General features: G+C 37.4%; 2 protein-coding genes across 5 annotated transcripts in view; one reads left to right on the top strand and one right to left on the bottom strand.

Annotated features, from left to right (window-relative positions):
* Positions 1–38: 38 nt before the first annotated feature.
* The window catches only part of IFT74 (intraflagellar transport 74), a 44095-nt gene continuing 20336 nt past the window's right edge, over positions 39–23797 (top strand). For 2 of the 3 annotated variants that reach the window (XM_071730434.1, XM_071730432.1), the window contains exons 1-13: positions 39–162; positions 895–1029; positions 2458–2593; positions 3083–3131; positions 3988–4086; positions 4250–4310; positions 4763–4822; positions 5870–5931; positions 19056–19194; positions 20175–20237; positions 21153–21296; positions 21938–21978; positions 23375–23454. In XM_071730434.1, coding sequence (XP_071586535.1) covers positions 919–1029; positions 2458–2593; positions 3083–3131; positions 3988–4086; positions 4250–4310; positions 4763–4822; positions 5870–5931; positions 19056–19194; positions 20175–20237; positions 21153–21296; positions 21938–21978; positions 23375–23454 — 1045 coding nt within the window. In that variant the 5' untranslated portion in view covers positions 39–162; positions 895–918. The other variant, XM_071730433.1, reaches the window with a different exon arrangement.
* On the bottom strand, positions 8979–15623 carry LRRC19 (leucine rich repeat containing 19). Of its 2 annotated transcripts, XM_071730446.1 has the most exons (5): positions 15518–15623; positions 12834–12926; positions 10967–11477; positions 10564–10767; positions 8979–9389 (listed from the first exon to the last, which is right to left on the bottom strand). In XM_071730446.1, exons 1-5 carry the CDS (start codon positions 15554–15556, stop codon positions 9070–9072), a joined length of 1167 nt encoding a protein of 388 aa, XP_071586547.1. In that variant the 5' UTR covers positions 15557–15623; the 3' UTR covers positions 8979–9069. The 2 variants fall into 2 exon arrangements, with proteins under 2 accessions (XP_071586547.1, XP_071586546.1); XM_071730445.1 differs by lacking the exon at positions 10564–10767.

Here is a 23797-nt window from a genome sequence, read left to right as displayed (position 1 = left end):
AGCGATGGCGTGAGGCACGCTGGGAGTCGTAGTCTCCGCAGGCTGCGGTAATGAGGTCTCGGACTCTCGCGACAGTCGCGCTCCGCGCCGTTTGGCGCGGTGGTTGCTGCGATACCGGGTCCGGTGCTGTTTGCGGAGGCTTCAGGGCTGCGTGGGAGTCCGGTGAGGGGACGAGACTGCTGCCCCCGGGAAGCGGGGTCCCCGCCGGCCTGCGGCGCCGCGGGACGCCCCGACGCTGTAGCAGGGGCCGCTGGCGCTGCGGCCTCCGCGTCTCGCCTGCCCCAGACGCCCTTGGCCCGTCTGGGTCTGGGTCGCTACTGCCGCGAGGGAACGGGGAACGGGGGAAGAGGGAAACAGGCTTCCTGCCTCGTTGGGTCGTGTCCGACAGTACCGCAACCTCACAGGGCTCTCCGAGCAGCCTGGCAGCTTCAGACATCGAATTCATCACATTCAGTGTGTGTGATGCGGCTGCGGAGGAGGAGGGACTTGAGGGGCTGGAGAAAGCTGCCAGGGGGCATCAGGGTGGGTTTGCGGGGGTGGCTGGTGGTGCCTGGGGGCTGTTGACAGACCACCAGGATGGATGTGCTCAACAGCTGTTTGTTTCACGAGGGATTTGAATTCTGTGGACAGATGCTGAAACGTGCCACAAGAGGCAGCAGGACTTAACCTATTTAACAATATAAAATGAACAGTGAAGAGGGACTTATGTCTCACTTTGCTGACGGAACTTTGGTCATTTGTGAGTACCATGCATTTCCAGAACAAAAATGCTTTAATATTTCTGAAGAAAACTAAACTCCTTTTAATTGACAGAAGAATTTAGCTTTAAAGAGTTGTTCTTAGGTAGTTTTAAGGAACTTATGCAAACCAAAGGACCGTTTTTGTTCTTTCCAGGTAGATGTTCAAAAGGGGACAGAGATGGCCAGCAGTCAGAAACCTCCAGTACCTCATCCTTCTTCAAGATCAGGGCTGACCACAAGGCCTACCTCTGCATCAAGGACTCCATCAGCAAGCAGAACAGGAACTGCAGTATGTTAAAGAATTTTAGTACTTTTGTCAATATACTTAGATTTTTATTCTTTTTTTTTTATTTATTATTTTAAAATTTTTATTACCATGACTGGAATGATAGTTTCTCAGGAAGAATGTTAAGAGTCTTATTTTGTAGAGAGTTTTATCATACAATTTTTACTGAAAAGGGTCAGGGAGGTCTTGTATCGAGTCACCTGGAAGATCTTGGTAGTATTAGTGTTGCAGAAAGAGAGATCAATTAACAAGTGCACAAAGGTGGTCTCTTACTTTTATGCTGCCTGGAGTGAAACTATATTTACCTGAAGAGATGTGAATGCTAGAAGATTCTTAGGAATGCATGATGAGTGTCACACATGTGACGAGTGGTGCTCCTCAAGGGCCAGTACTCAGACCAGTGCTGTTTAACATCTTTATTGGTGACATAGAAAATAGAATCGAATGTACCCTCAGCAAGTTTGCTGACTACACCAAACTGTGTGGTGAAGTCAACACACTGGAGGGAAGGGATGCCATCCAGGGGGACCCTGACAGGCTTGAGAAGTGGGTTTGTGCAAACTGCATGAAGTTCAACAAGGCCAAGTGCAAGGTTCTGGACCTGGGTGGAGGCAATCCGATGCATGAATACAGGTTGGGAGGTGAAAGGATTGAGGACAGCCCTGAGGAGAAGGACTTGGGGGTGTTGGTGGACCAGAAGCTCAACATGAGCTGTTAATGTACCTTGCAGCCCAGAAAGCCAACTGTGTCCTGGGCTGCATCAAAGCAGCACAGACAGCCAGTTGAGGGAGGTGATTCTCCCCCTCTGCTCTGCTCTTGTGAGACCCCACCTGGAGTCCTGTGTCCAGTTCTGGGGTCTTGAATGTAAGAAGGACATGGAGCTCCTGGAATGTGTCCAGAGGAGAGCCACTAAAATGCTCAGAGGTCTGGAGCACCTCCCCTGTGAAGTCAGACTGAGGATGTTGGGGTTGTTCAGTCTGGAGAAGAAGAGGCTCTGAGGTGACCTTATAGCAACTTTTGAATATCTGAAGGGGGTCTGCTGGAAAGCTGGGATGGGACTTTTGACATGGGGGTGTAGTGAGAGGACAAGGGGAAACAGTTTCAAACTTGAAGAATTTGTGAGCGTGGGGAGATGCTGGAACAGGTTACCCAAGGGAGCTGTGGATGTCCCCTCCCTGGAAATGTTCAAGACCAGGCTGGATGGGTCCTGAGCAACCTGATCTAGAGAGAGCTGTCCCTGCCCATGCAGGGGGGTTGGGATTGGTTGGTCTTTAAGGTATCTTCCAACCCAAACCATTCTATAATTATATGAACAGTGTAGGGACTAACCTAAGTATTTAATTGCTTTGGCAGTAGCATGAGGACAACAAAGTAATAATTCAGATTTGGGAAGTTTGTGTGGATTTTTTTGAATTTTTTTTTTTTAAATAGATGCCTCCTAGTACATCAAGACCCTCTTCCCGTGGTGTTTCTTCGACTACAGGAGGAGTTTTACCATCTCAGATTAAAGTCGCAGACCGCCCAGTGACTCAACAGGGATTAAGTGGAATGAAAACTGCGGTGAAAGGTAATTTCTACTAAAAATATCTGTGAAATTGTCTGCATTTTTTTTAAGAAATACTTAGGTTTTAAATGTAAACTTTTCCTTGCTATCTTAATTGCAGTATGAATAGCTATGGTTAATAGGAGAAAGAGAAAGGAGAGGAGCAGTAAAGCACTGCTCTTTTTTTTTCTTCCTCTTGGCAGTCAGAAGGCAATGGCTTTTCTGTGCCTGAATTCTGTTTAGTAACCATTCAGTGGTATAAAAAAGAGTACATCATATCTTGTTCCATCACTGCAGCATAGTTGGAATACTTTGTTATGTAGTGAATATTCATATATTATTTCTCTTCACAAATCTAAAATGAATTTCTGACTTTTTAAAATGAGGTAAAATATGTTTTGGAACACTGAGAAGATGGCTGTTCTCTGCAAATTCCTCAGTTTATTTTCGTAATTTATAGTTCAACAAAATTGATTTTTTCTAACAAAATGTCATCCTACTCTCCTTTGTCAGGTCCTCAGAGACAGATAATGGATAAAACATATTACCTTGGACTGCTGAGGTATGTCTTAACAACACGTTCAAACTGCAGAAGGTTTAATGCTCTTCCCTTTTTGGCATGAAGTTTATTGTACTTACCTGTTGCATGGGTTAAGTGGTGTTCATTTCCAGTGAAATCTGTCCTATTATAGGATTTACTTTGCATGTGTTTTATAGGAGAAAGGAGTGTTCTGCTTTTGTCCCAGTACTAGTAGATTCCTTTGACATTTTGTTACTGGCTTGCTCAGTTAAATGCACTCATAGTGTTAGTAAAGGGAGGGTTAATGATTTTGAGGCTCCATCTGTAACGCTTGCTAGGTCTGATAACTCAATTTTTAAGATGCAGCATCACTACACAAACTTTACAGTGTGGATATCAGGTGACTGACTTGGATTAAACATTGAGTTAACACTGACAAAAGCAAGGCCTTGTGGAAACTGCAATGCATATGCTACTGTATCAGTTGACTGTATTGCAGTATTGAATAATCAGCCCTCAAATGTGTAATTTTAAATATGGATGATACCCATATGCTATGAAACGATCATGTTATTTTTTTTTCCTATCCATTTGAGAATAAGATACATTTGTTTCACCAGCACAAAAAGTGTAAGTAAAACATTTTATTTCAGATTCAGGTTTTCTAACAACTTGTTGGAAAACAGTTTGTTCTGATAGACCCACTCTGCTTTGTATCTAACTTATCCAGCTTTTCTTTGAAATACTAATTTGAAACACAGTGCAGTTTGAGAAAGAGATACCGATTGCATATCTCTTGTAGTAAAATACACTATATGTAGTAGAATTGTTCTGTGTTTTTAGTTTTACATTCAAATGTTAATAATTCTTTTTTTTTTTTTTATTATTTTTTTTTTAGAAGCAAAACAAACGAACTCACAACAGAAATTAATAAGCTGCAGGAAGAAGTAGAAATGTACAAGCAAGAGAAATCTGTCTATTTGTCATATGAAAAACGGTGAGATGTAGTCCACCTAATGCAGTCCTACCTTTCTCAGTCACAGGACTTGTCAGATAGTGTGCAGGCTTTAAGGACCTATTAAATAACATTTTTTTCTTTATTTTATTTTTAAACATATAAGGCTTCCCCTGCTAAATTTGGCTTTTTTTTTTCTATCTAGGGCAGAGACTTTAGCTGGTGAAATCAAAGAATTTCAAGGTCATCTAGCAGACTACAACATGGTATGCTGCTGTTAACCTGTGATACTGAATGCTCTCCCTTCTCTCACTTTTTATGCTTTTGCTTTACTTCAGCATCTTTTTCATTGATGTTTCTTTACAAATGTTTTGGTTAATAATGCCTTTTATTCAGCTGTTGGAAAATGTGGATACTAAGGGAGACAAAATTTAAAAAAACCGGTGAATGCAGCCATCATAGAAGAAGCAGTTGCATATGGCTTTAAGAAACTGCTGCTGTCACATATATATAGTAGAGCTATATATAATGATGATTACTTCTGGAAACGATATATATTCCATCAAGATTCCCAAAGCATGTTTTCTCCATTTGCAGTAGTAGAAAATAGTTGTACTTTCTTGAGCAATTTGTGAGTTGCTATGTATTGTCTGGGATTTTTTTGTGTGTGCAATTAAAAAGGAAAGCAATAAGAGGTTGGAATTATCTCTCATTACAGGTTGTGGATATACTGAACACCAATACAGATATAGCAGAAGTGATTCGAGATTACAATATGGTAAGAATTAGGATATGTGCTGTGTTTGAAAATGAAATAGTTTGTGTTATATTCTTATGCTTAGATTTTAAGACATATGTAAGAAAAGCTGGAACTAAATTAGAACTTATCTTTTTTTTCCCCAGTAAAATTATTCATAATACTGGCGAAGTATTTGTAGTGAGACAGATGTCTGAAGTGTTTCATTAACAGCCCCATGCTAGTTTGTTGTGTTTTAGGCTTGAGATAGCTGTCACCCCAGCCCAAATTGTGAATGTTAAAGTATATTCGTTGTTTGACTTTGAATTGTAGAACAGAAATGCAAAATGCATTTGCAAAAGGCAAGTGCAGTTGCCTGCACTGTCTTGTGCACTGTCTGGTGTTCTAGAAATTGAGTTCTCTTTTCTTTTCTGCCTGTTAAATGACCCCAGTGTAATAAATACTAAATAGATCTCTGAGATGGCCAACCACAAAGTCAATGAGATTAGTTCTTCTTTTGCTTTCTTTCTTTATTTTCTTAAACTATTGGATTATTTGGACTATTCTTCTACATATTAAGGCATGAGTGCTATTAAGTACCTTCTTCTATATGGTCACTTTGTTCAAGAGCAAAAGAAAGTTGTTTTAGGAGAATTTTTTTGGTAAATCATAAAACCATTTGAGTATTTCTTGATGAAAACAATTGATTTTTTTGGCCCTGCATATTCTTGAAAGAGTTTTGGTGTCAGAAGAATACTATGCAAGAATTGTATTTTCATTTTGTTCATAGGCTTAAACAGTATTTTACTAATTGTTCCAGTAATAGCTCCCATAGTAATAGTAAGTGAGTTGATTTGTTACAAATTTTATTGTATGTCTCTTTAAAACATAGTTCTGGTTTGCAGTGGAAGAAGGTCTTTCTTCAGTATAAACTCTGAAAAACATCTGGAGCAGGCAGCCTCTGTTGCTTCTTCCTGTGCTGCATTCTGAGCAGCTTCTTGCTCATTTACATGAAACCTTGAATTTGTGTATAAAATCTGTATCTTTTTTATTAAATACTATAACAAAATATCTTTTTCTTTTTTACAGTTAAAGGTGCAGAATGACAGAGATGCTCAGAGTGTGGATAAAATTTTCACAGAAAGACAAGCGTAAGTACATGTAGCTGTTAAAATTATAACTGAGTTTGACAGAATAGAGATTTTACCTAATTCAGAAATTCCTTAACAACTCAATGCATACCATGAGTGATACGCTAGCAATTTCACAGAATCATGGATTTCTGAATGGATTGGGTTGGAATAGGTTGGAAGATCATCTAGTTCCAACGCCCCTGCATGAGCAGGGACACCTCCCACTAGACCAAGTTATTTGAAGCCCCATCCAACCTCGCTTTGAACTGTTTCAGTGGGGGGGCAGACACAGTTTCCCTGTGATGTTCCAGTGTCTCATCACCATCACAAGAAATAATTTCTTCCTAATGCCTCACTTAAATCTGCCCTCTTCAAGTTTAAAGCCATTCCAATTTTTTCTGTCAGTACGTGGCTTTGTAAAAAGTCCCTCCCTAGCTTTCCTGTAGCTCCTTCAGGTACTGGAAGGCAGCCATATGTTCTCCCTGGAATCTTCACTTCTCCAGACTGAACAACCCCAACTTAGTCAGTCTGTCTTCATAGTAGAGATGCTCCAGTCCTCTGATCATCTTTGTGGCCCTTCTCTGGACTTACTCCAACAGCTCCATGTCACTGTGTTGCGAGGACTTCAGAACTGGATGCAGTACTCTTAAGTGGGTTCTCACAAGACCGGAGTAGAGGGGGGGATCCTCTTCCTTGAGCCGGTGGCCATGGTTCTTTTGATGCAGCAGGGTACAGTTGGCTTTCTGGGCTGTGAGTGTACTTTTCTGGGTAATGCTGAGCTTTTCAACCACAGCCTGAAGTCCTTTTTCCTCAAGACTGTTCTCAATCCATTCACTGCCGAGCTTATATTTGTGCTTGGGATTGCCTTGACCCATGTGCAGGACCTTGCACTTGGCCGTTTTGAACTTCTTGGGATTGGCATGGGCTCACTTCTTAAGCCTTTCAAGGTCCCCCTGGATGGCCTCCTGGATTGCCTTCCCTTGAGTGCATTGATGGCTTGGTGTTGTCCAAAAACTTGCTGAGGGTGCACTCAATTCAGCTGTCTGTGGCTCCAACAAAGGTATTAAACAGCACCAGTGCCAGTACCTACCCTTGAGGAATGTCACTGGTCACTGGTCTCCATTTGGACATCAAACTGTTGACCACTATTCTTTGTGTGTGACCAGCCAGCCAGTTCCTTATCCACCAAAGGGTCTGTACATCAAATCCCTAACTTTCCAATTTAGACCAGGATGTCATGTGGGACAGTGTTGAATGCTTTGCCCAAGTCCAGACAGATGATGTCTTTTGCTCTCCACTTGTCCACCAATGCTGTGACTCCGTTATAAAAGGCTACAAAACTTGTGAAGTATAATTTGCCCTTGGTGAAGTCATGTTGTAACCACCTCCACATTTTTCATGTCCCTTAGCAGAGCAGGTCTTCCCTTTTTCCCTTTTTGAAAATGGGGGTTATGTTTGCCCTTTTTTGCAGTTAGTGGGGACTTCACCAGCCTTACACAACTCCTCTCAGGCAGCTTTGCAATTTTGTCTGCCATTTCTGTCTGGAGCCACAGATGGATTTCATCAGATTCCACGTGTTTGTGCACTTCCAGATTCTTCAAATGGTCTTGAACCTGCTCATCTCCTACTGTATGTGTATCTTCCTTCTCCCAGTCCCTGTCTTTGCTTCCTGCACCTTGGATGGTGTGGCTCAAGCACTTGCTGATGAAGAGTGAGACTCCTCAGCTTTCTCCATATCTTGGGTTACAAGTCTGCTGTTTCTTTCTGGAGAAGGCCCTCATTTTCCCTAGTCCTTTTAATCACTGATGAACCTGTAAAAACTTTTTCTGTTGCCATTGATGTCCCTGGCTAGGTTTAGTTCTGCCTTGGCTTTAGCTTTCCTAAACTAATCCTTGCTGCTTGGACAACTTCTTTGTTCTCCTCCCAGGCCACCTGTCCTTGCTTCAGTCCTCCTCACTCCTCATTCAAGGTGATACATCAGTGTCGGGCTGCAGCTGGAGTTCCCAGCTTTGAACTCTTCTGAGTAGGTGGTATGAAGATACTTACCAGATCATCCCAGAGGGTTTAGTTGACAGTGGAGACTCCTATCTTTTGGCAACCTGCTGTCAAGCTCCTGGGTTTTGGAAGTTGTGTTGTAGAGTAGCAGAGTGGGGAAAGTGAGCAGAAGTGGGAAATAGAGCTGAGATTCCTGCCTGGTAAGGTAAGGGTGTGTAGAGGGGAAGATGAGGACAGGGAGATGCTCGCAGTAACACTTTGAAGGCTATGAGAATGGCTTGTGTACCAATAGGCTGAGAGGGTGAGATGTTTAATTTAGGGACAGGAGGTGTACTGGAGAAAGAGATACTGTCTTGCTTGCTTCCAGTAAGAGCAGTCTTAACAGTGGGAATTTATGTATCAATAAGCACTTTAAAAATGTATTCCATTTAATAAGAAGTCACTTTTCAATACTATTGTGGTTTTCAGCCGTTCATGAATGTGTGTATGCTACCCCTGCATGCATTTTTAAGTGTTAGGAAAATATGAAGAGAAGAAGTTTAGTTCTGTAGCAAAGTGAGTCATAAAGACATTAGTTATCCAGTAAAGGTAGTCTATCATTGTATTTTATGTAGAGATATTTAATACAGTGGAGCAGTTGACCTTTCTTGCTCTGGTAATTTGGGTTGAAAAAACTTTAAATGCACTGTTCTCTGATTGTGTTAGTTTTGCCTAATAGCCTATGGAGTTGATACACCATTTATTTGGATTCAGTTCCCAGTCTGGTTGTGGTCTGCTTCAACATTTTAGAGAAGTTATTTTTCCTTTCTGGACCCCTTCACATATAAAGCATTAGTGATTATGCCAGCCGTACAAATTTCTTTGTAAACACTTGCTCATGTTATGTAATATATAGAGTATCCCCTGAATCAAATAGTTTTTTATAAAAGGTGGATTTTGAATATTTTTTTTGCATGTTTTGAAATAGTTGTTGTGACACTAATGCATCCACATCACCACTTCTTTAGCTTCGTGATTTATGGAAGCAATACCTTGTTATGTGTTTGATGAGATGAAAGGGCATGGACTGCTTAGCTTCATTTTGTATTGTACATCAGTGTAATATGGAAGTACAAGTGTGCTGCAGTTTTGAAATGTCAGCTTATTATCCATTGTTTGACATTAACTCTCCTCAGTTACATAAGAATCTATGTATTTATCCTCAATAAATCCATCTTCCACAGGTGCAAATTCATGATTTTTCTCGAAGATTACTATGGTACCTTCATTGTTTGTAGTTGATCCTATAGGAGAAGTCATGTCAGCTGAAAACTCCTGCTCAAACATTTCAGGGTCATTTTCTTCCAGACGACGGTGGCTGTAGCTGATCAAATAGTGATACCATGTCGGGCATTTTACAGCAGTAAAAATCAGGAGTGTAGTGCCAAGGACAAACCCTAGAACTCCTGCTAGGAAGGTCCAACTTTTGCCAGGTGGTAAATCTTTAAAATGGACATGAAAAAAAAGTAGAGTCATCTTCATGAGGAATGAAGCAAGAGCTATAGTATGATTTTTTTTGTAGTTAGATTGAGAACACATAACATAATTAGTGATAAGGGAATTAGCAAATGTCTCAAAAGCTTTGGTGGAATGTTATTGCTCTGGTATTAAGCAATCAGTAACATCACTCAGAGTGGAATGCATGCACATCCTCATATTTCCTAGCAATAGAAATCTGCTGTGCATATTTATAAAAATTAAGTAATGGTTTTAGGGTCAGATAAAGTTCTTGGTACCCAAAAGAGATAAAATATTTTTTTCCCTAAAACATCACTTTTTTTTTTTTTTTTTTTCTATATATCCCTTCAATTGCATTTCTTTTGTAATAAAAACTTCAGTAGACTATAGTTGCCAGTAGTCTTAGTTTAGAAGCTGGTCTTGTGTGTACTGGCCACTATCCTAAAATATATTATATCTGCTACAACAAAAGAAGTCTGAGGCAGTGATGGCTTATAGTTGTGTGTGTTTCTGAAGACTGATAATTCCGCTTTAGCTGGAAGCAAGAACTAAAGTATATCATTATGAAAGAGTGGAGAAGAACATCAATTTGCATTTTAAAAAAATTATTTTTCTTTACCAAAATAAAAGCTAGGGTATTGCAGAGTGATGGTGGAATTAACATGAAAAGGTGAAGAAAAATAAGGACATTATCACTGAAATTTTCAAGGAATATGACATGGACATATCTGTGTCCTTTACACTGAACAGACATGAGGGCAGGAGTAAAATAACAGGCTGACTCTTTCTCATTTTAAGACAACAGCTACATCTAGAAATCAGCTAGTTTGGAAGTAGTAGTGGATTTTTTAAAAAAAATCCTTCTCTAGTTCTGTTAGGCAGAAGTCTGGACAAGTATCTGAATTCCTAGCCTTGACAATTATATTATCACTCTATAGTATCATTTGAGAATTAAGATGTACTTTATCTATTTTGAACATGTATTCATTAGAGATTAACATTCACCATAATGTGTGTCCTGTCTAACAAAAACTGGAAATTAGCTAGTTCTATAGCCCTGGAAGAATTATGGTGTACTAAGAATGCAGAAGAGTATGAAATTATGGAACAGCAAATCAAACTTCTTGTAAGCAGTACAGTGAAACATCAGTATGTTACCTGCATGGGTTCCATTGTTTCCTGTGATGTTTGGAGTCAGAACTGTTAGTAAGGCACTACGTTTAGCCTTGATGGCAGAAGTAGAAGTTACAGTGTTTCCTAAAGAAGCTTTTTCAATTTTGCAGTCGCCTTGGATAGGTGCTGTCTTGATGGACAATTTTTCCATGGTGGCTGGGAAAACACATGTGGTGGTGTTTTCATTTTCTGTGAATGTGAGCATTGGAAAGACTATGAGAAATTGCTTATTAATCAGTACTCTTAATTTAAAAAAATGTTTTTGGATAACTGATGTATAGCTGCAAAACACAGATAAGTTGATGTTCGATGATAATTATCCGGATCAGGAAAACCAAACACTGTTTGGTATAAACAAATATGAAATGTTGCTCTTGCCAAAACTTACCCAGTATCACACTGGAGGCAGTTAGCCATATCTGTAAATCAAGGAGGTCACAGGAGCAGGTCCAAGGATTTCCAACTAAAACAATCTTAATCAATTTAAAAGATGGTTTTATGTTAAAATATTCCAGAACATTGTACTGTAGATTTAAAACTGTCAGACTTTTTAGAGAAGTAAATACATTTGAATCTAGCTGAGAAATCATGTTATAGGACAGATTCAACACTGACAGTTGATTTAGTCCTTCAAAAGCTGCTTTATGAACTGTGCTAATATGATTGTTACTGATATCCAGAATTGAGAGTTTTGTCAGATAGCAGAAGCTGTTATTATACAGTACAGCTATCATGTTTTCATTCAGATAAAGTTCAGTGAGGTTAAAAAAACTTCGAAGAATCTCTTTGTCACTGTTATTTAAAGTGATTATAATATTTTTGAGGCTTAATTTAGTAACATTTTGGAAAAGGTTTATGGGCAGGTGAGAGAGGCTTTTTCCAGGCTCCTCACAAGTGACCTGTTGAAAAAAAGAGAACAACAACAATTAAATACTCCAGGGAAATCTGGTGATCAAGGTATCTCAGTGATACTGTAGTGGCCATGAGAAATCTTTCTCATATTTTTAAATGACAGCACTTTAAAACAAAAGTCCTACTACTCTTCATGCACATGAAATATTCATATTTCTCCTAATAAACCTGTGGTCTTGTGATAAAGGGGAATCACTCCTAGTGTTGAGAGACCTGGAGTCCTATATCACCTAGCACTTGAACTGTTTCAGAAGCAAGGCTATTTAAGTAATAATGATGCAAAATACAACGATTTCAGCATTCTGTTTTACAGCTAGAAGGGCTTTAGTGATATCTGGCTGAATAGAAAAATGATTCCTGTCCCACATAATCTGTTTTTTAAAATGTGTTTATTTTAAAACCAGCTAAGTTTATTCTTTAAAACATTTTTGGAGCGGACCTTCAACAAAACATTTGGTATAAATTTTTATTAAATATATCACTTAAATTTGTTTTGATTTTCTGGGTTGAAGCTTAGCATAGCTGCAAACTTACAGGTTTGAGGGTGTTCACTCTCAATACATGCAAACATTTTTCTTTTATGAAAGAGTAGATTTATTTGTATGTATGAATCACTGCAGACTACAGTTTAGTGTTAAGGTACTTGAACTCTCCTTAAAGTAGATTCCAAGTACTGCAACAGATGGGTTTTGTTATCCCTTTCCCTAAATAAGTAGCCAGTGTTCAGCTGGTTACTTATGTGACCAGGCTGACTTTAGATAGCTTATTTTAAAAGTGTAGATTAAGTGCCTTTTTTACATTGTATATACCCATTTTCTGGGTTTTTTGTTCAAAAATGAACAAGCAGTATATACTTCTTGTAGACAGTGAGTTAGCGCACGTAGTGCAATACCAGTTTTATCACTTGACTATAAATCCAGATTTCTTCTTTACCTTCCATTCCTTAATAAAGAGAAAATTCATTTCATCAAAGTCTGAGAAAAAAACTCTTTTTTTTGGGGGGGGGAGCAAGTGTTAACTCTATAAATCTATCTTAACTTGAGCAGTATTTGGCCTTGTTTAAATAATTGCTGCTTTTTAGGACTATTCCAAAATTATACGAAGATAAAGGAGCATGCCTGCTGTTTACAGGCAGATAGGACTAAGCTATAGAACCATCTCAAATCTGTTTCAGTGACTACCAGCACCTAAGTGCCCACTGCCCACTGCACAGAAACTATATCTTTTTTTTTTCCTCACTGTGCTTTGTTCTATAGGAATTTTAGGTATAAAGGTAGTTTTCTAAATGCATTGAAAGTGTGTCTTTCAAGATTAAGGTTATATTTACATGCTTTTAAACTTACAGCTTGAGCAGTAATGTTGCAGTCAGCAGTGACTGGATTCAAAAACAGTGTTCCAGCCCAGATCATAAGCCAAGAGAGTTTCATGATTAGAGCCTGGTGAAAAACAATACTTTTTTGTAACAGGACCAGAATTCCAGTGTCTTCTGTAGTGTTAGTTTAACAAATCAATAGATATAATAATAATAATAATAATAATAATAATAATAATAATAATAATAATAATAATAATAATAATAATAATAATGTTTTCACATATATAACTTGGTATATAATTTATGTATATAATATAAACTATTGCTGTAGTACATAAATCCTATGAAATGTAAAAGTAAGAGGAAAAATGTACATTATCAGGATTATTCTGTTCAGCTTTCATTTAATGGAACCAATCCTAAAATCAAGTAAGCAGTCTGTATCAGCAGATAAAACCCAGACTGATTACCCAGTTTAGTAGACAACAGTTTCATAAATTGATAAAACAAATGGGCATGGATGTACTCATTAATATCCCTGTTAAAGCAGTTATAGGTACTGAAAGACTATGATAGGAGTAAGTGGCAGAAAGTATTCAGACTTTTATGATGTCCCTATAGAATTTCTAATGTTGCCCCAGAGGTAGAATAGTGTACTGGATGGATTGTTGTTTTATCCAGTCAGATTTTGTTTATTCAAGTTATTAAGCATTTTTTGCTATTTTTTAAAAGTAGTACTTTGATCTTCTAATCTCTTTATTATCTGTAATATAATATATATCATATGGCATAAACTTGGACTTCTGTGTTATGTGTAGTTGTTGCTCCGGTCTTTGACACTAAGTAAACATTGTTCATTCTCCTGTGTTGGAGTTTTTATACGGATTTGAAAGTTATTTTTTGGACAGTCAGGAAAGCTTTTCCAACAAATGGTATTCACTGTGACATTAATCTCTCTCAGAGAAAGTGTACCTCATCTACCCCCTTGGAATCCACTGTTACTTGCTACATGAACTGATTTTTAACAACAGTCTCTGTGAATGTTAAACCATCTCTGAACCGTCTCTGTCGGATGTTAAACCAGTCCCTGTTTATGCCAGACTTGAATTAAAATGCTACATGCAAGTTAAATTATGCCTTTATTTTTACACTTTTTTATAAGAATCTGAAGAGAAAAAACAGTGATCTAAGTGAATGAGCATCTTTCTCCTAATTAATATCTTCCAGATTAAAAAAGCTCCAAAAGATAAGGTGTAAGATAAAAGTGTAAGGTGTGACTTTTCTGTCTTACTCTGTACAGAGTATTAACTGAATTTAACAGAGAAAAGTGCAAGTTACATAAGGACGCTCAACTGCATGAACAATGCTAAACAGAGGCAGGCAGGCAGATTTAACAAACTTCCACCAAACCTTAAAATGAGTGGCAGAAGGGCTTTTCTGATCAGTATGGAGTAGTTGAGCTCGCAGAACAAATTGTTGTGTACATTTGTGTGTCTGAATACTGACCTAACTCACCTAGCTGAATCAGCCTGGAAACTTTTTGGAAAGAAGACAGATGCCATCTAACACTGCTCTAAGCCATTGTGTATTTCTATTGGAAATTTACATTAAATACGAAAAGAGTTCATAGACTTTTTTGTTAAGACATTGGTGGCAGGGATGAGATCTACTAGAGCAGCAGCTGCTGGTTTTTTATGTTCTGTGCTAAGTATTGTTCTTCTCAGGGATGGTACTGGTAGCCTGATACTTTTGGAGCCAGTTTGTATATTGCTGTGACCCAGTTTGAGAACTCCAATAAACTGTGTTAACAGTTGGATATCATGGCATACTTCGACCTTAAGGATACTGCTTCCAAGATGTTCAGAAACAGACTGGACGTTAACTAGGCCATCTAGAAATACAGATTAATGGTACTATTGTAGTTTGCAGATTTCAAGAAAAATATCTAATAGAGTAGGAAATAGACATTAAAATAGTAATTTTAAAGTTAGTCTATAATCTAATCAATATAAAGTTAATTTAAATGTTTTTCAAAACTTAAAGTTAAAATAAAGTTAAAATATCTGTATGAAGGGGTTGCCATTACTTTGTAAAAAAAAAAACAACACAACTTTTCCTCTCTGAAAAATCAGTCTACGTATGAACAGCTCAAAAACATAGTTCCTATTTTTTACTTTAGTTTCTACAGAAAAGTTAGGGCTTTCTTGCCATTTTTTTCTCCTGAATTGCATGTCTGGGAACATATATAATCAGTAGAAATAAAACTGTAATTTTAATTGCAGATTAGCTTTTTACTAGAACCAGACTTTAACAATTGCTGTGTAAAGTAATTGCTTTGTAAAGAAACTGAGCCTGGCGATACATTGGTAATACCTTGACATTTCCTTGTAATTAGAAGTGTTTTCTTAAATAGTTTTTCATGGAGAACTTTTGAAGATTTTATAATTTAATAGTAATGTAAGCCTTTTATTTTGCTTACATTTGTGAAGAAAAAGGCAGATTTGAGTATATACAGTCAGGTAGTCTGGGGTTTTCAGAGAAGAAACGTAGTGTTACCTGTCTTTCAGTGTACTTAACAACTTGGCATGTCCAAGGTTCATAGTAATTCCTGAACATTTAATTTATCTCAGGATATATTTGTTTCCAGTCTAGCAACAAGGTTACTAATAAATCTTTGCCTATAGTTTGAAAAAGTTGTGCCAAGTTTCTTACCTGTCTGTTGCTTCTTAGAGGCAGCATATGTACACACATGTAGATTTTTCTGTGCACTGACAAGAAATAATATGGTGCAACAGCACTTTGGTTTTGTTCAACCTTTGTACCTGATGAATAAGCAGGCAGTGTAAAAAAAAATAATAAACCTAGAAAATGCTTAGCAAAAGATTGACTAGGTTGAGCAACTTGTTATAATCATCTTGGATTTAATTGGATCTTCAGCCAGTATAGAAGTCTAATAGTAGTATACTTAAGTGTCAAATTCCAGATCACTGAAGCTACAGGGAATTTACAAGCAACTTGGGTTATAACAAATTAAAGAAATGCCGGAGACAGAAAAATACTTGCATTTTTTTATGTGATGAGTTATCAGATGAAGAAAATTTCAAGAAGTATTGAAGTAAAGTTGGCTAGTAATTAGTTAAATATGTGTTACATTCTTGTGTTTTAGAAATGTCGTTAGAGGAGCTGCAGGGTGTGATTCATAAAGGTTGTCATTACAAGCAGTTAGGACATACATCTGTTAAAAGGGATGTACTTTAGAAAGACATGCTGAAAACAAATGACTTTAGAATATGTCTACTTGAGAGATCCTTGAGTCACACCTATATGCAGGTTGAAAAAGGGATTATGTTGACATAATAAACACTAAGTCCAGTAATTTTTTTTCTTCTCTTGATACTTATTTTGTCCAGTGCACAGCATCAAGCTAAAAATAGTTCAGTGTCTTCATATTCTTCATTCCTCTCAAATATGTGGCTGTAGAAACCATTATACTTCACTATCCCCCTTTAATGTTACTGCCACTTTGATTTTTTGCTTAATATTTCACAAGATTCTGCAATTTTTCCAAGTCTGATGCAGCTGCATCGTTAGACCTCACATTACTTGTGGTGATGGATTATCTTCCTGTGACAGCCGATGCTCATATTTTTATTGCGTCTCCAAAAATCACTTGAGTTTAAACTTCTGTCAAAAGTTTTCTACTTGACAAGATGCATCACAGCTTAGTAAGCCATTTGTAGTCGTAAGGACATAATGGATCACCTTGAAGTGTTTAGCCAGGCTTCCCTGTCACGTGAGAAAAAAGTTACTTCCCACTGGTACTTTGGCTGTTCTGTAATATGTCCACACGTACTTCCCATTCATAGGGCTGGAAAAGCAGACTTTCTTTTTCTACTCTGCTATGCGTACTTGCAGTCTCAGACACAGGTGAGAGAAATCCACTACAAGTTGGAGACACCACTGCCTTCAATGTTGGCAGCTATTTCTACATGATGTTTTGGAACACAGGACAAATGTAGCAAGTGATACTCTTTCCCTCCCTAAATGCCCCAGTGATCAACAGGAATAGGCATCCTATTTGTGCTTAGAGACAAGCTCCCTATGCTCAGTAGTAACAAGTCGCTCAAGGTGAATTACATTTAGTGTGGAGATTTATCCTGGAAATTGATAGCTTAACATTTTCTTGCATTCTTCACTGCATTTTCTCTGTTTTCATTCTGTCATGTTTTCAGCTTGATTTGAGAGAAACTGTCACACTACTGACACCTTGCAACAGCTTTCACAGGCCTCGACTGAGGAATGGGGAGCCTCCAATAAAGAAGTAACATGAAAGCTACCTGCAGCCTTCCATCTCTGTGCCTATCAGAGGGTCTTGAATTAAACTACTCTCATAACTGAAGAATGTGCTTCACTTTAAAAATCACTACTTTCCACTACAAAGCATAACATAAATATCCCTTGATAAACAGTTGTGCTTACAGTGAGAGCCTCTTTTGCTGCACTGGTTCTGAGCTAACCATTTTACTCTCAAGAGGCTGTGCCATTTAATGCCACGTTGCAACCATTCAGTATTTCTTGAACAGTCTCAATGCATTCCAAGTTTCCCACAGGGAAGTGGGAGAGCATCACTTGAATTTGTTTATTCATCATCAAGCTCCAAATTTTTTTTTTTGCAGCATGGGTTGCTAAGCTGAATTTGTGCATAGCATCCTTACTTTCCTGGATACACTATAGATCTTTGGAAGACTTGCTGCACTTCTGAATCTCTTGAGAATTCCTTGGAAGTGGTGAAAACCATGAGGAAAGGATGACTCTCTCTACAAGAGTAGGCTTAGTGTGTATCTTACCAAAGGAAATACCTGTTGAGCAGAAGTAAGGAAAATGGAGCTGGTCACTTCGCGGTGGTGCACAAGGGCTGGACAAGAGACAATGGCCACAAATTGGAGAACAGAAAATTCTGTTTAAATATAAGACAAACTTCTTGTACTGTAAGAGGGACCAAACATTGAAACATTACCCAGACAGCTCATGGGGTCTCCATCCTTCAAAATACTCAAAGCCTGCCTGATCCAGATGCTCACAACCTACTCTAGATGATTGTGCTTTGAGTAGTGGGGTTGGACTATATGACCGTAAGTAGTCCACTCCATCATCAGCTCTACTTTTCTTCTGTGACATTTTCATTATTCCCTTACCATGAATTTATCCTTATGCCGCTCCACTGTTTTCTATCATCATGCATTCTTGGCTTCAATCATTGATATGATGGTGTCAGTTACACAATTTAAAATTTTTGTCACCTTGCAACTCAGAAAGAATAATGAAAAATAGAAGAAAAATTATTGCTGAAGGAAGGTATCCAGCTGATCTGTCATTCTTAATCAGAAGTCACTCTGGAAACAAGAAAACAGTTTAAAAATTCTTCTGTGAACTGTGAAGGGAAGGAAGATATGGTCTTCAGAATCTCAGGATGTTTTATTTTTCGGGAGTAATTTATTTCCTTTATCTTTAGTTGTATCAAATTGACTGTCTAGTGTCCAGTAATTTCATAGAAATTACTAGACATTACATGAAGCAGTAAGAACAAGTCTCTATACTTTCCCTGAATCTGCAAGTATATTTTCTTGCATCTCACTCTAGCTGACAGTGTCAGAGAAGTTTTTATGGTTGCAGCCGACTCATTTCTGAAAGAGGTTAAAGTTATGAATCGGGAACAGCTAATTTTTAGTTTATTTTAAGAACTTTCACACTGCCTAAGACTCTGAAGCCCCTCTCAGTTCTTAAGGAATCAAACAATTCATTGCTAAAAGAAAGTCATTATTCAGTACCATCAAGTCATGGTGTCTATATGCATGTTTTCTTTATGTGCATTCACATATTGTCTACCAGCTGCTTTATTTCAAACTGCCTTTTCTTGCACCAGGAATTCACTGACAGTAGCTCCGAGAGAGTAATATATTTTTGCCAGTTTTAGGTATGTGTCTATGCATCTAGACAGGGTGGGAATGTTGGAAAGTATTATGTTGGTACTGTAAGAGTAAAGAATTTTCTTCTGCATTCCATGGTGTGAATGCTAATATAGCTAATTATACTCCAAGATTAGAGACAAATAAATAAATCTTTTATTTAGTCAGTGGAGTTTTTGTATTAAAAGATTGTTTCAGTGAGGCTGAAGGAGTACCAGATTTTGAAGTGGGTGCTTAAGTAAACATTAACTGGTAAAAGTTACAAAAACGTTGTATTTTCACAGCACAGAAAAATTAATTCAAGGTGTAGAAGAAGATATTGAACATGAAAAAGTTGTAGCAGATGACATAATAAAAGACATGTCGCAGGAAAATCAAGCTAAATATATGGAATTGAAGGCTGCAAATGAAAAACTCTCCCAGGTTGGTTTGTTCCATTGTACTTAGCTGAAATGTTTCTCAGTCTGGCTCCATTGATTGCAGGAACAATTTTAAAAATAAAGAGCTTGAGAACAGAGTATTACAATAAAGAAGCTTGCTAGTGCCTTAATTAGTTGCAGAAGCGCCTGAGAAATAAACAGAGCAATTGACTAAAACCAAATAAGTTGTCTTTTCATATTTCTTATTCTAAGGACAAATTTTTGTCCGTAATTTTCCTTTTAAAGTTGAGGACTGACATTCAGATTTTAAAAGCCACTCCAGTGCTTAGATGTTTCATCATGTGTTGAAAGCAAGCAAAAGGGAAAAATAACCCCTGTGGTTTTTTTAGTTCACTAGAGTAGAAAGTTTTCTTCCTTTGTACAAATCTGAGTCAGATGGAGTTTTTTGTTGGTCTTTCACATCTGAATATATCTTAAAAACTAATTGAGCCTTGTAAAATCTTTGTCACTTCACAAATCCTAATGTTAGCAAAACCAGTAAGATTTCTGCCTTCTCTGGGATCATCTAGCTTCAGACATAGAGTCATAGAAAGATTTTTTTGTATACTATGTACTGACATAGACATCTTTTGAGGCCAGTGCTTCCCAACTGTTTTAGGATGAGATGAATAACTAGTCAAGGCTTGCCTGTCTCTGGACTATAAAGAAACTGTGGTGGCTAGTTCATATATTAAAATCTGACTATGATAGATTCTTCATTCATTACTGATTTTAAGAAAAATAGAGGGAAAAGAGAAAAAAAAATTTGGTTATAGCCTAACTGCGAATAACTAGATTATTAGATGAAAGTAAATGGGTGTTACATATGAGGCACTTGGAGAAGTTGGACACAGTCTTCTCTTTTAAATTTGTAAGAGCAGCAATGAGATATTTTATTGGATGTTATAATACTAAGTTCCAGAACAAAAACTAATCTCATCAGGTAATAATTTTTGTCTGAGTTTTGCATTTTTTCCATTTTAGGAATTGGTTGTTCAACAGCAGGAATTGGATGCTCTGCATGTAAAGGAGGAGGCTCTAAGAGCTGTATGTATAACAAGTGATATCTGTACCAGCTGTCTCTGAACATTAGTGTAAAATAAAATAGAACAGAAAAACAGCTATAATCTTTCTCCTTTTATTTTGAGATACTGTAGGATCATGCCATAGGATGAGAGTGCAATGCCTCTCTGTTGTCCACCAATAATTTCTAATAAGCTTTAGGTAAAAATGTATTCTGTTGGATACCAGGCACAAAATTTTTATAGCAATAGTGAGGTTTCCTAGCTTTAGCTATGTAACTTCTAATGTTTTGTGTGTCATTCGGTTGATTTGCAATTACTCTTGAAGATAAACATTAATTATCCCTTACATCCTTCTTAAGAATTTTTCAGTACACTTTCAGTTTTCAAGATGTGTGAGAATTATTTTCTTGTTCTACATTCCATTACAATAGCAACTGGAATTTGAAGTGCAAGGTGTTATCTGCTAGGATATTTTTTATCCCACACACGCACTTCTAAAACACTGTTATGTTGCTAGATTGAGGACAGTTTTCTCATATTGGGTATTTCATGAGTAAAGGATCTATGAGCTGAAACATGCAGTCATATATATATTCAGAAAATGTAATTTTCAAATACTCCTAGACATTTTTCTTGTGCCTTTGAATAGTGTATACAGTTTATGATCCCCTAGAACTGATGAAGTAGTAAATCTACTCAGAAAATTGGTCTGAGGATTAACTCATAAAGCAAGAAGTAGCTGATGGAGTTATTCTATTCCAGAAAATGCACTATTGTGTATATAGATTATAAAATTTGCTTATACTGTCTCTTCACTGTTTGTAGCAAGCAAGTTTCACTTTCAATGCCTAGATAAGCATTGCTTAACTAAAGCATAGTTTCTGCAAGGCTCTTTTGCTGTCTGAAAGTAGCTAGTATGTGTTTGCTTTTCCAACAGGAAATAGCACACTCCCTGGTGAAACAAGAGGCTGTGCAGCTGTATGAGAAGCTCCATGAGCTCGAGGAACGTCGAAATCAAATGATTGCTGATGATAAGAACATGGAATCTCCACAGGAGGAAAGAGACAGATTACTAAAGCAGGCAAGAATGTACAATGTGACAATGTAAAACATTGTATGAGTCTGTATTTTAAGGGATAATAACTTATGAAAATACCTGGCTTTCAGTCTTCCCTCATTTGCTCTTTAAGCAGCTAAAATCATCTGAAATTAAGACCAGTTAATGAATGGGCAGGAGGGGCTCTTTGGCTGGAAGGGGTGTTCCAGGTTCAGCCAAAGCAAAATTGGCACAGTCATTTGATTTCAGCCATTTGCCTTGTTCCAGTTCATCACCTTGGTATAGGAAACTGGTCTTGTAGAATAGCTTTGAAATGTAACTCCAGACAGTATCCTTGTGGGGTACTGAGTTGATGTACTAATCCTGGAACAGGTAGTTTACAGAAGTCTGTATTATGTATCCTTATGTACTGTATAGGCTATTGGACTGAACAACACTGGAGTGTGTCTGAGTTTCTATGTTTATTGAGAACGCAGAACATTTGGAAGACGTAACACTTAAATTGTATCACTTCTCTTCAAAGAAGAGCCATTGCTGGACAATGTGACAACAATCTTTCGATTTCATGAGCTGAATATTCAATGTATAGTAAATTAAGAAATCTTTTTCCATTTTTCACTTATAGTTCTTATTTTGTATTTTACAGTCGTTATACTTTTTTATAGGTTAAGGATGATAGTCAAGAAATAGCAAGCATGGAAAGACAGTGAGTAATCCTATTATACTGTTGACAAATTAAATTTATACCCTACAGACAGATAGTAGAATTCTATCACATATTCCCATGGAAATTTAGCACATAACCACATTATTGAGCCTCTGGTAGTGTTAACCTTTCACTAAGAACAGAATATATTCTTCTGTTTCAGTTAAACAACTTTTACATTGATAGGAAATTTAGATCTGCATGATAACATTCTTCCTGTCCTTAGGAATATTCATTGAGAATATAAGTTGGACATAGAAGGGACATAAACTTCTTTAAGGCTGATGAAGATATTCATCCATAAGAGATGTTCATCTGAGATATCCATTAATGATAGTTTGAAGAGTTTGTTATGTGTTCTTAGAACCTAAGAGTTACAAAGTTGGTTACAAAGGTCAATTCTAAAGAGTAACAGGGCATAGCTTCTTCATTCTTGAGCACTGGACCTTTCTGAAGATTTGCCAGAAATGCCAGTAAATGTTATAATAAATAGTAATTTATTGGGAGGATGAGGGAATTGGATAAAATGGTACAACATTTTTGTGATTTTGTGCCTTTTGATTTCTCTCTCTTTACAGATAAATTGAGATAAATCTTGAAATCTCCTAGAAACAATTTTAAATGCTTTAAAGCAGTATTACCAGCTGTAATCATTGGTTATTTTCTAATGCAATGATACCTTTGATTTGGTAGTAGCTTGATTAACAGAATTTTTGGAAAGAAAGTGTGTATTGTTACATACAGTTATATTTGAGAACTTACTTAGAAATCTTAAAGACAATCTACTTTCTCACTTTGGTGGGTAATGTAATAGTGTTTTACTTAACAATTTCTTAAGGGGTTTAAGTGAACACAAAGGTAATTTTTAAGAAGTCCAGTTCCCTGTTGCAGTTTACTACTTTGTAGCTCTGCAAAGATGCATAGCAACCAGCAGAGGTACCAGTTGAGTAAGATAAGAGCTAATGACTCAACAAAACCCTCTTTTCATAAAGAGCAGTAGTACTGTTCCCCAGGGATCAGTACTGGGTCTAGTCTTATTCAGCATCTTCATTAGCAACCTCCATGATGGGACAGAGAGCATCCCCATCCCATTTGCTGATGTTACAAAATTGAGTGGTGATCCTGCTTTGACAGAGGGGCTGGACTCAATGGATGGACTCTCAAGAGGTTCCTTCCAGCCTCTACTATTCTATGATTCTGTTTATATTTAACAGATATATGGACAAAAGCAACTTGTGTTTTACATGCGTGTTTTGTAATAGCAGCAATCCTCCTGATATTCTTTTGGTTTTGATTATGCTAGGTTTTCTATTTTAATTCTTGATTTTTCTCTCCATTTTCTTTAAAAAAGGTATTGTACACCACAATTTTAACTTTGGCTTTCATTATGCACTAGGCTGACAGAAGTAAAAGAAAAAATAAACCATTTTAAAAAGGTCATTCAGCAACTTGATATGGATCTGGAGGATCATCAAGGTAATATGACTAGATTTATAGCTACCTATGCAGAGCTGCATCTTTTCATATTATAAAGCATATTCTTATGGATATTAGTTTCTTGAAAGTTTTAGGCATGTGCAGGTGTCCATTACTGACCATCAGAAGAAGGTTTTGTGTCTAAGGGTACAGGCTTCTCCTTTCCCATGTGAGAAATGGAGAGCACCCATCCCCAGAAGCATGTTCATCACCTTCATATAGAGCAGTAAAACTAATATATATAATAATTGTACAGATTTCTGTAGAATTGTGTCACAATTTTATTTTTACTTGAGATGTAGAAGTTTCTTTTACTGGCAGCGCTTCAGAATCAGCTCAGCTT

This window comes from Heliangelus exortis, chromosome Z (genome assembly GCF_036169615.1).
Source record: "Heliangelus exortis chromosome Z, bHelExo1.hap1, whole genome shotgun sequence".
Lineage (NCBI taxonomy): Eukaryota > Metazoa > Chordata > Aves > Apodiformes > Trochilidae > Heliangelus > Heliangelus exortis.
Note: the sequence above shows the minus strand (reverse complement) of the source record. Positions and strands in the feature narration are given on the sequence as shown.